The sequence below is a fragment of the Rhyacophila brunnea genome, unplaced genomic scaffold (genome assembly GCF_057557595.1).
Source record: "Rhyacophila brunnea isolate RB1 unplaced genomic scaffold, BYU_Rbru_1.0 scaffold_22, whole genome shotgun sequence".
Taxonomy (NCBI): Eukaryota; Metazoa; Arthropoda; class Insecta; order Trichoptera; family Rhyacophilidae; genus Rhyacophila; species Rhyacophila brunnea.
In genome coordinates this window covers 31,891,645-31,908,688 of record NW_028232882.1, presented here as the reverse complement: position 1 = coordinate 31,908,688, position 17,044 = coordinate 31,891,645, and the positions used below count along the sequence as shown (strand labels likewise).

At 35.2% G+C, this 17,044-nt stretch overlaps 1 protein-coding gene and 1 long non-coding RNA gene across 2 annotated transcripts; one reads left to right on the top strand and one right to left on the bottom strand.

The window, feature by feature from the left end:
- Positions 1 to 1,666: 1,666 nt before the first annotated feature.
- Positions 1,667 to 6,036, bottom strand: LOC147070352 (uncharacterized). The gene is made up of 3 exons (XR_015070982.1): positions 5,803 to 6,036; positions 5,056 to 5,240; positions 1,667 to 2,434 (listed from the first exon to the last, which is right to left on the bottom strand). It is a non-coding gene; the product is annotated as an uncharacterized LOC147070352 (long non-coding RNA).
- On the top strand, positions 6,004 to 10,472 carry mRpS33 (mitochondrial ribosomal protein S33). Its single transcript, XM_085949846.1, has 2 exons — positions 6,004 to 6,141; positions 9,483 to 10,472. Exon 2 carries the CDS (start codon positions 9,493 to 9,495, stop codon positions 9,838 to 9,840), a length of 348 nt encoding a protein of 115 aa, XP_085805972.1. The 5' UTR covers positions 6,004 to 6,141; positions 9,483 to 9,492; the 3' UTR covers positions 9,841 to 10,472.
- Positions 10,473 to 17,044: the final 6,572 nt, after the last annotated feature.

Below are 17,044 nucleotides of genomic sequence, written 5' to 3'. Positions count from 1 at the left end.
CTAACGGGAAACGAATGGTATGATAAAAAGTATGTATAAATATTGCTTACAGCATAGTGGACAAATATGAACAGACCAGAGTGTGACATGACGTTTAAAAAGAAGTGTCACCACCACAACTCTTTCTAAATGTGTCACACTATTAATTTTGAAGAGTATACTTACACATTTACAAGAATCATAGAGTTATAATTTTAATACAGTTAACATGCTATACCTATATTGTTTATGGTCATAGATTTTTAATTTTATTACCTATGTTACAAAAAACAAAAAGAAAATACAAAACAATGATTTTATACTTGACTGGTCTAAAAATAGATAGCCTTCAGAAGATATAAACTGCAAAAATACAATTAAAGCCAATCCAACCATGAAATAATAATAAATAAAAATTCAAGGTCAAAATAACAATCTAAAACTATGGACAAATTTAATTCCAAGCAATATGAAAACTATGCACTTGATTAGCTACTATAAGTTATAATATACAACCGAGGGTAAAAATGGTCAATACAAACATCATAATATCAATAATATAACATAAAATAATTTCAACAAGATTCACAAAAATTCTATATCAATATAATACGAGGTTGTACAAAAATTAAAAACCTTTATTCATTTTTGGCGACACGGATGTTACTATATTCTTTGTAAGGCCCAATTCACACTTTGAGTATATTCATAACAGAAACCCGAAATTCTTAAAACAATAAAGTAATAATTATATTAATACTGAGGGTATGAAAAATCTTAAATGACGTTTTCCCGTAAATGTTATTCTTGGAGATAAGGTAGTCTGGCTCTAAGGCATAAAGCCCACCAAAGTGGCGCTCGGTGCGCTCTCTACGAAGTAGGCCCCCTCCCACCCGCGCATTACCCTTCACCTATGTAATAAGGGGCTCAAGGTGCACAATATAATTATTATTATCAGCGTCTCTCATAACAAAGCAATAAAAATATTATAAAATTTCTCAGGGCTTGTAATTCACGATGACGTCATTCTACCAGTGAAATATCGGCACGCAATAACTAAACAAAGAGTTCACTGTTATTAAATAACGCCTTCTCGCCCGTCTTATCGACGACGCTGCCAGAAGCGTGATTTTGTTTGCCGTGTTCAATGAATGGACTACGTTGTATTTTCGTTAATTCGGCCGCTGAGAAGCCACACAACGGTGACTCATGGGGCGGGCGGGCATAATGCGTCATCAAATCCAGTGTGCGCTGGCGTATTTGATTACGTTGTATTTTCGATGATTCACATAGAATATGCGCGAGCGCCCCGCAAGTGCGCTTTAGTGGACTTTATGCCTAAGATACCGAATTATTATGATCATAACATTGATAAAAATTTTAACTTCCATGACAATTATGCGATTTTACATTCAGCATCTGCAGGCCACTTATATATATTGAAATTAATGGGATTACCTATGGTACATATTTACGTTTAGTCCTGATTATTGTATAATAATTTTAACATGCTAAGCCAAGGGGTTATATCTAAATTGTATGTAAAACATTTCACCGTGGCACAGTTCGCCGTGACCTTTCTTATCGGAAAGAAGTGACCGTATACCATACGGTCTCCAACATGAATTCAAGAATGAAAACCTAACCTAACAAATAATCCAGTATATCGGCTATTCAAATTTTTTTTGCTGCTGGCTTTCTGTAAAGTGCCAATCGACAAGAACCGTGTTTTATTTAGACATAAATTTTATGTCAGTAATATACGAACCAAAGAGGTTGGACTGTCTTTAATATACGGCCATATATTTCCGATACAACATTTCACGGTGAAGAGTGATACGGCGAACTGCATACGTACCAGTTTCCGGACACAAAGCCAAAGGGTGTAAGGGATATTTTGACGAATCGTGTTAGATTGTTAAGATTTAGAATGTCATCGTCAGTGTCCCAAAACTGCGACAGCAAAAATTATTCAGTGTCGAAGTAACAACCATTTTTTTGGGGTGTAGTAGTGAAAATATATGACGAAATCAACAAAATTCTTACTCTCCTGTGAAGTTGCAAATTGTACTTTACACCATTTTGGCTTAGCAATCTCGAATAAATATTATACAAATTAAAAAATAAAATATAATACATTTTTTAAACACTCCTAGTACTAGCTAGAAATAAAATTTAAAAAAATTAAATATTCACATAAAACAACTCCAAATTCTTAACATTATAGGTTTCCAATCACACAATATAATTTAACACACATGTATACACACATTGATAGTATTTTATTCTACGGTGGTTTTGACATGCGTGTGAGGTGCAAAAGAAGTTTTTGCCGTTTTTTCTTGTCTTCGAGGTCGGTTTTTGCAATAATCAGATTCTCAACGGCCTTCACCGCCTGCGCAGTTTCTTTGGCGAGTCTCTCGACAATTTGCAATGTGTCACCGGTGTCCCTCATCTATAACTCACAAGAGATTGAACTACAGTAAATTCTTCCAATATCCAGTAAGGTTTCGTAATGTCATTTGAAAATCATTACATGATTCTCAAAAACATACAAAAATCAAAATTTTTCCTAATATATATTATTTAGTTGCCCCTGCGCCATTAAAACTGGCTATGTGCAGACTTTCAAATTTGAATAATGAAACACGTGTTCGTATTCGGCCATGTCCGATCCGAATAAGATCATATATGGACCTCCACAGAGTAGAGGTTTGTATTAACAGAGTTTGTTTTTACAAGAAATGGATGTAAGCCACTTGCTCAACCTATTATGCCGGGTCCACACTGGTAACATGTCGCGCAACAACCTCGTTAAATTTTACGATAATTATCATACTTATCGTAAAATTTAACGAGGTTAGGTTAGGTAGGTGTCGCGCGACATGTTGCCAGTGTGGACCCGGCATTAGGTCCATACTCTGACTCATAAACAAATTGAAAAATAATATGTGTACTTGCCAAACCCAGGATTTGAACCTGGGACCCACGATGCTATATGCAGACACTTAAGCCGCGTGGTCATCGTGGGTGTCAATTATTGTCAAATAAAACAGACCTTCCCACAAACCCGTACGTGTATGTCAAGTTGATTTGTCAAACGATTTGTTAGAATAAATTTGGTCATGTGACTTTTACAATATTAGGTAAATTCATACAACAAAATAAACATACATAATTTCAACCACCCAAAATTTTCTATTTCAATAATCCAGAAGGGAAAAGGAGGGTGACTCAGTTTTTAGGTGGTTTGATTGTATAGAAAGAGATACAGCATCCTTGATGCTAAAGCAGTAGGAGCTTGCGGCAGACAGCAGAGGGGAGTGGATACGATTCCTGTAGGCAGCCAGACCCACATTAGATTATAATGCTTATACTCCTTCTTCATTGGCATGTAAGTCAGGAAATTTACAGTCTTTGCATTTTTTTTTCACGTGGAGCACCCCAAATCTGCAGACTTTTAAGTCTGCATATCAGGTTCGTTTGATTTCAAACATGTTTGATATTTTACTCGCCTAGTTGCTAGAATTTATTCATCAACTACTTGTGAGTTCGATCTGACATTAATATGCAATCATTCAGACCCATTGATATACTACTAGATGAGCAGTTCCCATACAAGTGTCATTTTAAAAATGTACCACAAAAGATATAACGAATATCGTCTTATAATATTTCCTTGTAGGTATAATGCGTTAAGACCGTTAACATGGATTCCCGAATTTCACCCGTATTGCCCTGGCTATAAAACTAAATTTGCGTTCTTGGAATAGTGAACCTAAGGGTGGCTGCAACGCAAAACAGACAGAGCAAGTCGTCATGCGCTGACTATTAGTTAGAGTAAGATGCAAGCTAGACCGGGCTTACTCAGTAAGTTTTAACAAAGGCCGACTCGCTGAAAATCGGGCGTCATTTTAAGAAGCATATGATTCATCCAGTAGTATATCAATGTTCAGACCCAATAAAATGGGAAATTATTCTAAATTTTTTATTGATTAGTTCGTTAATTTACTTTATTAGAAATTGAGAGATTTGATTTATGAAATTCTTAAAAGACAACGTTAAATTTGACTAAGCTTACGCGAATATTAATGTCGTCTGTGGTTGCATTTTTATGTATGTATGCCTCCACTATCTGGCTGGCTTCTACACCAACAGGCACAGAGGATCAAACGCAGTATTTCGTTGTTCATATCGACACAGACGCTTATTAATTATTGTCCTCTGACTTTTGCCTCGTCAATGGAGTGATATAGCCCCGCAGATTTGAGCCTATCTTTGTATTCATAACAAGTATTAATAAACATGCATAATGAATGGCTGTAATGCATTTGATAAAGATTTGCTTTATCGCACCATTGTTCTTATCAATCTAAATGTCTAGAATGCAACGCATCTTTATCGCTCATTGTTTGAAACTTCTTTCTAACGGATATTGTTTTATAAGTAGGTATCCACTTTTCTTATCAAACTAAATGTCTGAGAATCCCATGCATAATATTAATAATGTTTGTTTTAACTCAACCTTAAAGAAGAACGCATCGATTACATTCAATCACTGTATCAAAGCAGACTGTTAACAAGTTATTATCTAAAACATAATCTATTATATTATATCGTCTCTGTTCTGGCAGAACACACTAACTGGAGAATACTAGTTTTGAGTAATTTGACTTTGAAGTTGCCAAAATGTTTGAAATGGTCTATCATGTGAGTTTATTAAGTAATCGTAAAAAGGATGACTTTAAAATAAAGACTGTTTATTTATTAAGAAGGTTTCCAGACGGTAAAGTTTGAAATAAGGAACATTTTGGTAGGTATAACTAACTCAATATGTCATTTTTTCGAATTAGTATCTTCTGCCAGAACAGTAACGATATATTACATCCTAATAAAGCCAGTACCTATATAAAAGGTGTTTACATGAAGTTGATCCCGCTGTTCCATAACAGGAGCACCTGCATTATGATGAATGAATGATTTTATTCTGTTATGGTATTTCTATTTCTTTTGTCACTGGCAACCTGCCTCCATACGAGTGAATAAATAATGGCAATAAATCAATGAGAAACTTACCATAGTGGTGTATTGTTGGTATCTGTGATTTCGCTGGTGGCTGTTGTACAAGTGTTTGGCAACCAAAACTAAGATTAAATAAAATATCACAATAAAAATTTGAACTGGTACCGATAGACGGGTGCGTAAAGACGACATACTAATATAGTTTTCTTTGAAAGTGCCATAGCCAAGCGGGATATATCCTGAAAGTACACCAAAGATTAATACGCTGTTCAGTGAACCAGTAAAAACGACCTAAAGCCGCGTTGACACGGTCCAAGTACACTTGGACCGAGTGCCATCCAAGTAGACATATTCATACTAATTATTCCTATCCAAGCTACTTGGACCGCGTCCTACTCATCCAAGTTAACTTGGATAGGAATAAATAGTATGAAGCTGTCACTTGGATGGCAGTCGATCCAAGTGTACTTGGATCCGTACTTGGACCGTGTCAACGCGGCTTAATGAATTAATTTACAATCAGACATTCTAGTAAGTCATATGGGTAAGTATAGTGGGTAATTTACATATTTGCACAACAAAAACGAGCACCCAATTCATTTGTGTAATTTAAAAGTTTAGGTTATGTATGAATAATTTGATAATTGCGCTGACTAATTTCACCTCGACTAACATGAATTTTACACGTCTAGACAATTACCTAGTTATTTAACAATAATTGCGACGTTTAAATTCGCATTAGAATTTCAGTGTAGGTGTTTGAAGATTGTTTTTATTTTACCTATTTTATATTGTTATTACCTGTCAGTGTCAGAATTTCATGCTTTGTAAATCCGTTATAAATTAAACAATTGCACACTGTATATACGAGAACATTTTATTGGAAGATTTACGATATTTTAGTCGTAATTGGTTATAATAAATTTAAATAATATTGCGATAGTAAACTATTTTGGAAACCAATATTATTATTCCGATTTTTAATTTTCCATTGGTATTTCTCGCAACAGAAAACTGTTTTATCGACGTTGTATTTTAGTATGACAGAAAATCATAACCTAAAACCTGACATTTTCTCGAAATATTACAAAACCAAACAAACTATACATCAAATTTATCCAGTTTATCTTCATACGAAAGGTAATGTTTCCCATTAAAACGTTAATAAATGTAATCGAAATCTGTCTATCATTAAATTAAAATAAAATCGTTTACCTGATTGACATTCACCTAAAAATTATTATACATACCTAACCTACATTTTTATATGTAGATCTTACCTATATAAGGGAGGTACTACCTATATAACTTTTACTTGATACATTAGTATTAATTGTGACTATTTCTGCCTTTTACCCAACTAGGCTGGGTATAGAAATTGTATAATAGCAAATCAGAAATAGTCATTGGTCATATTATCTTCCTCTGTTACATATTATATCACTGATTTCCCTTGGATACTGAACTGGAGAATCCTATACTTTTATCCTCTCGCAATGTCGCTGATAAACTGCAGTTGTTTAGCTTTGAAACTATGAAAAATTTCTTGATCCTTACCACAGAACAGATTAATAAATATAATTCAGATGGGCTATACCTATCGTAACGGATAGATGAGGGGTAGGTTGATTCCAATGAATAGAAGGATTCTTCGTGATTAAAGTAAGACCCAATATATTTCCCTTAACAATAAATGATACAATTTTAATACAGACACGTACTATGATATTTAAGTGATTTTTACAGTTAATAATAAAATTACGGAGATGCGATGTGAGAAAATTACTAATCATAAGATCGTAGATTCGACTGGATGTTAAGCCTCAATTACATTGAGCTTCTTTACGAGCTGTTTATTGGCGAATTTACAATCTGCCTGTAAAGTCGCCCAGTGTAATCATCGAATAAGCTAATAAGCAGGTTGTGAACACTCTACCGAGAAAAGTTGAAGGCCGGTCAACTTTACACGCTACACGCCGGCGTGTGCTACTGCGTCTGCGCAGTACCAACCTCCCGGTAAAAAAACGAACTACGTTCCGTCGAAATAGTCACTGGCTTGTGGCTTCTCAGCGAATGGAAAGTTTTGTGTGTAATCATCAAATCGCAGTAGCTGATCGCCCGCTTTTAAATTCGCCAATAAACAGCTCGTAAAGAAGCTCAATGTAATTGAGGCTTTAGAATGATTTGACGACTTGTGTTATTAGGTCTCTCGCTTTCTGAGTTTTTATACTGATTTTAGACAAAGGAAATGCTATGTTAGCTTAAGGCGAATGACCTGAAGATGCATGTAAATTTTTACTTCATGACCGATGCAGAGTTCATGCCCTGGTAAACAATTCATGGAAAAATGACTCTGCATTATGAAATCGCGTCATAAAATAATTAATAATACATTTTATTATACAAACTTGCAAGAAGTGCATTCTTCCGCGATCGGACAAGTAATTTTCTTGCAATAACAATGATTCGATATTATCATGTTCGCATTCCGAATTATTATAAACAGTTGATTTAGCAAGAAAAATTTTGTGTGTTATTATGAAACATCGTCAAGGCGATCTGCTTACTGGGTTTACTGACTGCAGAGCGTGCCATTGACAAATGATTTGTAACTGATATTAAAAGACATATCTAACAACTAGCTTTCTTACAAAGTAACATAGGTTCTAAGGTACTTAAACAAACTATGATGATAACTTAAATATACACTATGATTGGAGATCAATGGAGTTCCCACATACCTTATGTGACCAGACGTCCCATTTTCACCAGGACAGTCCCGTTTTCAGGCGACGTGTCCCGGTGTCCTCGAACACAGCTTCGGGACGCCAAAATGTCCCGTTTTCGAAAAGAAAGAAACTTGTGACCAAGATACAGAAATATTTGATGAGTATTCACTTTTTTCTAATTACATTACACTGCAAAAAGTGTCTGAATGGAACACTGGGAATGTTTCAACCGAAAGTCGTTGGGTGGAGTTGTTCAAACACTTTCGTGCCAATAATTTAGATCACAAAAATTTTCGTATAATTACCTAATTATTGAATATATTTTGTCTGCCCGGCACTAATGCACCAGTAGAAATAAATGGTCTTCTCTCTTATGCATAAGTTGTAGACGAGTGAAAAAACACAGTTGAAAGTAGATGTTCTTAAAGCAATGTTAATTATAAAAGTAAATTCGAAAAAATCCTGCCAAGAATTTCATTCGTTTTTGAAATCAACACCAGATATACTAAATTTGTTCTTCGGAAAAATATAACATCAGATAAAATTTCATGTATTCACTTGTGTATACTTTTCATTAATAAATAAAATAATATGTACTATTAAAACATATTTAGGAACTCAAGCGTTGTATGCGCCTACTCAAACATACCTACCGATAAACTTCAAATAAATAAATAAAATTACATGAACAAACATTACTTTTTTGTCAATTATTGTATTTTATCAAAGTGTGAGGCGCCTAAAATGGATAAGTACCTACATTTTTTAGGTGTCCCGGTTTGGGGGAAAACATAAATGGTCACGTTAGCTATACCCCAATACACTACATTTTGAAGCAGGGTTTTAAATGTGTAAGTGTCATACGAAAACGAAACATACCTACATATAGACGTGCAATAGTGTGTTGCAACCTTCAAATACATCAATATTGAATGAGCGTCAGTGCATAAACCGAGAGCAGTTGTCAGAATGAAGGATAATACCCTGTTTACACGTGCATGGATTGACGGCTGGCAGTCATAACAAAGAAATATACTTGTAAACATGTATTATCCTGCAGTTGCAAAATTACATGCGTGAATCAAAAAAGTTCGGAAGCTTCTGAATTTTCATGCGACAGTTGGGATTTTCTCGATTTACGCATGTGCAGTAGAATGATAGTGGTGAACCTGCCGGGAAAAAAAAAGAACTACACCGCGAGAGACTCATTTTGAGGATAAGTAACCGATTTTTACGGCCTGTCAAATAGTACCGTAAAATTTCAACATCGCGTCTCGCTTACTCTTGAAGAATGAGATTGTTGAGACAGTTACAGAGACTTTTACATGTAAACAGTTATTGTCACAATAGTTTGAAATACACTGTATTGCTGCCAGTAAATCCATGCACGGGTACAAGCGGTATAAACTTAGTATGACGTAATCTTGACACTCTTATCCGATAATCTTCCACACTTGAAATCGGTTGCCTGTTACTCCACACCCGTTAGGTATTTCAATTCACATTAATTCTGTGTTCCCTGATTCTTATCCATTCGTTTGAGGTCATCAATATTTTAGTCATCCTGTCAGTTTAAGAAATTTTAAAGATATAACCACATCTTAAAGCCTAAACTCTCCGTTATATATACATGGTTATTGTCCATGCCATAGAGAAAAAAAACGTAGAAGATATTACAACTCGGTCTGGGCTGACGTCTTTATTGCTAACGTACTGTGAATAAATAATATGTATTTTCTATTCCATTTTCAGACAATTCAAAATGAGCAATTACGCGAAATATTCCCAGCTTGTAAATCTGTCAACAAATTATGGAAAACGCATGAAGTATCTTTCAAATAGAATATTCGGCGAAGTAGCCCGGCCGACCACATTGAAGAATATGAAAGTGGTTCAGATGTTCGCGAAGCAACCGTTACACTTAAACCCGGAGATCACAAATTATTACCCGAGACACATAGAAACCGGATGGATAGCCTTAAAGCTGCGTGACTATGGCTTGTTCAGAGATGAGCATCAGGATTTCAAAGAAGAAATGGTGCGATTGAGGGCTTTGAGAGGAAAGGTTCCGACCAAGAAGGGAGAAGGCAAGCGATCGAAAAAGAATTAGATTACATTTTTCTCAGTAAAGTCTCGGAAAAGTAATAAATTCAGTGAACTAACATTATCTACCATTTTATCATGGACAATTATAGGATGTTTGGCTCTCCAACAAAATCTGAGTATGAATAAACTTATAGATAAAAAGGATACACACTGTTTTTCTCAAATATCTATTGGGTTATTACGTTGTCACTTAATGAGTTTTTCCGTTGATGCAACTGTAACACCTATATTTTAAATAATGTCACAAGTCACTATCTCTAAATGAGACAAAATACTCAACCTGACCATTCAGAGAGCACAATAATTCTGCTGATGGCGACATTATAACTAAAATAAGCATTTTGTATTGTTTTCCAATTATGTAGTTAACAATTTTTAGCTTATCTTGAAAATATATTGTAATAAATTAACATAGTGAACGGCTGGAGAAATATTGATCACGCCATTTTGTCAATTTCAATAATTAAATAAATCTATTTCAAGATTTGCAACATCTAAACTGCTTAATTTTTGTTGGCAATCAATTCACTTGTCTATTTCTAATATATTGTTATGTAATTGTATAATGTTATATATAAATAATTTGATTGTATAGTATGTAGATATTTATTTATCTATGTAGAAATAAATTTTTATGAAGAGAATATGGATTTTCTTTATTTACCTCGCTCGCTCCTTTACATCGATTCTTGACTCTGACAGTGGATTAGAGCCTTGAACACTCACCTGATAGTATTTCAATAATAATAATAATAATATGTGCTTGTGGCATCCAGTGCATATCGATGGCTCAGTTTCATAGTGCTACAACTAAGAATTAGTAGTTTTGAGTAATGGTTGATCAATGTGTTGACTCACCTACACTGACTTGTAGAAAAGTGACAAAAACATCGGCCCTGCGAGGACTAGTAAATTTTTTGGAGTTGTAATTTTGAGGAACTAAAGAGGAGCGATATACGAATATAATGGTTAATACAACACAAAACTTGAAATTTTTGACTTATCGAACTATGGAACTGAGCCATCGATATCATACCAAAGATTTTTAACTTTTTCTAAATAATTACAAAATAAAAAGAATATCCACCACGTTTTTAAATTTTCTGTGTAATCATATAAACTTGAGAATTTTATGTATTAATAAATACTTTTTTTTGTACTTGATAGAAATACTGAATAAATATAGAATACTGAAATGTCATTTTGACATTTCATATTGATTTCCATAGTAACGCATGTATATATTAATAATTTAGTTGCTAGGACCCCCTTAGCAACCAATAATAGTGTTTTACTTTTTACAAATTTTTTTCGAAATAACTTTCCATACAAAACAGAATTAACTGAAAATGAATTCAATTCTGCTTAAAGATGGCTAAAAGTATTATTAAAAGAATGCATTGTCATCGTGTTCTGATATATTCTAAAAGTTTCAAATGTCTAGCTAGTCGGGAAGTTAGTTAAAAATCGATTGCAAGCTTTGTATTGGACAAACAAGAAAAAATTTGTAATGGACAAACAAGAATACGAGCTAATAAAAACGTGGTGAAATTGTTTAATGACTGGAGTGCTGTATAAAAGTCGAAAGTAAACTTTTCATGAAAATCTTATTTGTGTCATTATAGTGCTCTTTTCAGGGTGAGCCCTGTGAATTAATTAACATATAATGATAAACACATAAAGCAATATTATTTTTAATTGAGAATAAAACCATATTCGTTTCGTAAGATATCTTTGGTTATTGCACTTTATCAAATTATTATTTTGTAAAAATATTAATATTCACTTACCATTATTAGGGATATAGTAAAACTTATTATTGGACTTGGCAATTGACTCGTAACTTTGCGAAATGTATAATTCTTCTTTTCTTTCGACCATGTCCGATCCTAATAGGATCATATGGGCCTCCACAGAGTGGAGGTTTGTATTAACAGATTTTATTTTTACGAGAAATGGATGTCAGCCACTTGCTCAACCTATTAGGTCCATACTCTGACTCATACACAAATTGAAAAATAATATGTGTACTTGCCAGACCCAGGATTCGAACCTGGGACCCTCGACTCTATAGGCCGGCATTTAAGCCACGCGGCCATCGTGGGTGTACAAGATGATTTAATATACTATTATCTCCAAGTTCATTCTTTCCCATTTAATAAAATCACATAGATATTATATACCTATTGTCAAAGTCCATAGTTCCATCACAGAGCCAAAATTTACCTTCTTTGACACCAGTCGTCGCTGTAGGATTGGTTTGTCGAATAGACCAAATGTCAAATGTTCAGGAGACGAAAAACAAATTTGATTATCCTATATTTAAATACATGAAGGTATTAAAGTGAGATTCCCGGGGTCCCAGCGGCTAGCTGTATCAATTCGCCCCATCCGGATTAAAGTCGAAAGGTACGCCCTGATCTCATCGGCCACCCATCCAATTCCTTGTTCATCCGTTAAGTACATGGCATGATAACAGTTTATAAAAAAATTCAACTACAATCTAACTATTCTAACAAAAAAAAAAAAAAAAACTCTACACAACTAACTTTACGTATTGTTTCTATATTTATTTTAATTACTATTTTCCTGCTCAAAGCAATGCTCCTGAATAAGTCAGAGTTTGATTTATTTTCCTTTCTTATTATCATTTGTCATAATTTATTATTATTTTATTTTTCTCCTGTAATGTCTTGCGTTTATTTTGTTTTCGTAATGTTTTTGTTATTCTTCTCGTTCTTTTATACTAGTCAGCGGAGGGGTCGTGGAGCTATAGTCTTCGACTCTTGGGCTGTCCAGTTTTTTTGTATTCCGAGAGGCTACATTTGTAGACGTTTGGCCCTCGTTCGGAATTATAGTTTCGTGTTACGCTTTACCTTCTTCTGGTGCAATAGGAGCGTACCTCGTTTGGCGTCTGCCTTTGCAACCAGGGCGTGGTAGTGGCGTTACTATTGAGCCAGGCTCGTTTCGAGCAGCGGATATCTTTCTGTGGAAAGTTTTCCACTGATCTGCTGGTCTCTGGAGTATCACCTCATAGATGGACAGGTACTGTGTCTCCATCTGTTCCTATTACTGCGGGCAAGGCATCGTATAGCGGTACAACGGCCAGGCTCGTTGACGGCGGCACGGCTTTCTCACAGGTACTAGGATGGATTTTCACAATAAGTATCTTTTTCCCTTTCTTTTCTTTGTAGATGGTTACACTTCGGAAGTACCTCTTGTTGTTTCACGATATCTTTCAGGCGTCACGTCCCTAGTCTCTCCATGAACCTGCGCGAGAAAGGAGAGTGCGCACTCTCCACACCATCAAGCTTTGGTATCATGAATTTTCGGCTACGCTGCCTTTGGATGCGCTTACTTCGAGAGGTGGCTCCCTTTGTGCTTCCAAATTGTCTTCATCTGTATTTATTCTTTTTCTTTCTTTAGTAATTTATTCGTTCATTAGACTTCCTGTACTTTAAATTTATTCGAATTTACTTTATTAATTACTCCTACCCCATACATTAAATAGCTACTAATTTTATATAAAATCTTCCCATTGTACTTATGGTACTTACTATCACTTTTAATATTTTACCCTAATACCCATAATTATTTTGCAACATTGTATTGACTGTATAAATCACATTGATATTAAAAATTGAAATATTCCACCCTCTCATTATATTTATTTCTGAATCAGTACACTTAAAACTGTGTAATTAACTTTATTTTTAGTGAAACCCATTTTATTTAAAAAAAAATTGTTGTTTCGTTTTACGCGCCCGACATCCTATTCCAAAGGCGCGCCGCGCCGATTTGCGGTTCCTCTCACGTTTTATTATTATTTTTTTTTTCATTATTGAGAAATTTACGGCTTATTGACTCATTTTTTTTTTTTTTTTTTTATCACAAGCATACAATCTCTACTTTCATCCTCTTATACCTAATTTTAACGTATTATTAAAATTTCACTTATCAACTATAATATACACTTCGTCGAGTGATGCCGTATTATTCCCGTTCCGTTTTCGCTGTGTTAAATTTACGATTGGTAATTTGTAAAGAAATAATAGTGACGGTCGTATACTATTTTCCTCGTTTCTCTTTGAATTCAAATTATTAATACGGCGTAACTTTGAAACAGGTTTCGCGCTACTGTAGAATATCCTCTTTCCCGTTTATAAAATTGTTTGCGATTTTCAATGTTAATGTTTTCGAATTCATTCATATTTACTTTATTTGAACGGAAAGAATTGGCGTCACTTTGCGAAGTGTTATTTTTAAAACTAGAATGTACATTTTTCGTACTAATGAACTTAAGATTACAAGGCTCAGAAAGTTGGTCCTTAATTAACTTTATATCCGTAATTAGAAGAATTTCCGGATGTTTTATTCGTATAATCTACACATTTCACTTCTAACAGCAACTCGGCGTTCACCCTTGACTCGAGGGTTGGCGACTGGTCCTGCTTCATCTCCTCGTGGTCGAGCCTGCGCCCGCACAGCTTCGATTCATCTCAGCTTGCGCGCCTTTTCAGCCCTCTTGTGAGGCTCCCTGGCCTCGCGTGTCCTTTTTCTCTCCTCACCGAACATCCCGTGGTCGACTAGGGTACACGACATGTTAGTGATACCCAGGAAAATCGGCATTTTGCTCGCCGTTTTTCGTCGCGAGTGGGCCGTGGCCTCTACGAGCCCTCCTCGCTGGATACCGTCGATGATGTGTCTGGTCTCCATAGGTGGGATTTGTGCAGCCATTCGTCGTACTGGAGACGCGCTGGTGCTACGGTCTTCAGCACGACGCTAGGCGCGGTCAGCTCCGTATGTGGACTGTCTTCGAACACCAGAGGGCTCTCCCGGTTTGATGTTGGAGACAGCACTTCTTCTTTGATAAGGGTCACGTCGGAGTCCACTTTTTAGTTAACCATTTCTTGGTTGTTCCGGCTCCTGGATCATAAACTTTTATTTAGCGTTCCCGGGCGTAAATTTTATTTCGCGGGTTCGGAAGAATCCATGCGATTCTTCGAGCCCCACGTTGGGCGCCATTGAGATTCCCGGGGTTCCAGCGGCTAGCTCAGGCGTCCATCGAACCCCGGATTCACAAAAAAAGTACGATATATTTGAGGGTGGAATTAAATAAAACCACGTCTGTCTCGTGTAACTTGGTATTCCTTATATTTTACACTTTCTTTACATGTTTAGGTTTTGCAATTAGTTACGCAGGTCCGTATATGTCGTAAAGGGGACGCTTACTAATTTTTTTTTCTTTTTAAATTTCGCGTACCGACGCCGTCCAGCAAAAAGGACTCTCGTGATTGGCCAAATTTTATCGCGTGATCTTTGATTCGGTGAATCACGAGCCTGACCCTGGCGCCGGCGCGCGAGGATTTCACGCACAATGCGCGGCAAAATTTATTATATTTAAATACTTATATTTAGTCTTAAAATTATCGCTTTCATCCATCATCATTTATACTTTTTAAATTAAATTAAATTTATCTTAATTACACCTCCGCCCAATATGCGATTTTCACACACCGGACGAAGGCCTTTACTTATGATTAAAAAATACTTACGTGGTTGAGCAAGGAATCAGATTAGATGTTTTATGAAGCCGTTTCTAGAGGTCAGGGTTACGTTTCGACTTGAGCTACTAAATGATTATTTTACTCCGGGAGAAGCCCGCCTGTAACAGGGGTGTATCAAAAGGTTAAATTGTTGTTTTTACAGCATATGAATGCTATTTTCATTACAAAGCAATTTAAAAAAAAAAGGATGGTTCTGGTCCATTTAGATACAAAAAATCATTCTGCATTCAAAGGTCGATTTCGACAAAAACGGATATTCGACAAACCAATCCTATAACGACGTCCTGTCAAATTGGACAGTATAATATTTAAAATCTTCGAGTATGCAGACTTCGATTATTTGATTTGCACTATGATAATCAGATTCATCTGTTCGAATTTATCATCTTCAGGTTTATTTTCACACCGATTATTCCGGATAATTGAGGTAATACTGTGCATTAGAGATGGGAAAACTGGTCGATTTTGAAAACTAAGTATACTTACCACCAGTATAAAAAAATACTTAGTATAGAAACTTGTTCCAAAATACTTACTAGTATTTGGAATACTATATAGATCGTTTGACGTGCGTATGCGACATAAGTTTTATACTCAACTGAAACTAAAACCAACTCCATATTATTAGTATTTTATAATACGTATCGGCTCAGGGAACTCAGAATGTGTATCGGCTTCAATATAATCGCTAAAAATACGCTGAGTTCCGCTTGTCGAAAAGTCCCATTTATTATAAAATTTTAAATTTATGAGTTGTTTTGTTACAATATTATTGTTAACAAAAATGAATAACAGTGATTTTTTTTAAATTTTTGAGCGGTATTAACAAGCCTAAGCCTGTGCGTCATCTCACCACTGTGCTGTGACACAAAATTTATGACCTATTATTATTCATACATTCGAACGCAATAGACTAATAAATTAAAATATACCTATATTCAAGTGCTATTTCGTTCGTGCGCATTTAATGTCAATAGTGTTGAAAGTCTACCAACTGGCGAGTGCACAGAACAGCGACTCGCGTTGATATCATCACAAGTTTTTTGGAATAAGTTTATTGGGCCACAAATACTTAGTATGGGTAGGTTCATCCGAAACTTGAGTACACAAACTGGTGACAGTATTTCCAACTCACCTCTACTGTGCATCGTGCTCATAGTAATTTAATCACATTCATACACACAGAAATCGGCAGCGTATAAATGTAATCAGACAATGTCCTGTCTGTTTTATTTTTGCTGAATACCAGACCCTAAAAAATTCAGAATAAAGAAAAGGACAGTATGATTACACGGGTATTTGTTTATATGTCGAGTAAAAGAATTAACGACTTTTAAATAGCATAACAACAATATATTTGTTCAGCGAAACCATAATGAATACATAAAAGACTTTCTTTAAATATATCTATCCACAGTATTAAAGAAAGTAACTCTTCGCACTCTATCATCCCATAGAAACATTCAAGAAAGATAAATTACAATATGTAGAAAATTAAACAAGTCCCGTATCGCCAACACGGAATAATAATAAAAAAGAATTTATCAGTTGGTATCGGATGACAGACGTGAAGCAGTTTTCACAGAATATCCATCCTAAGAAATATAATTACATTAACAGTTTGATATTGTACACCCTCAT

Coding starts and splice junctions, on each gene's coding strand:
- mRpS33 (XM_085949846.1), top strand. CDS start 9,493: ATGAGCAATTACGCGAAATATTCCCAGCTTGTAAATCTGTCAACAAAT.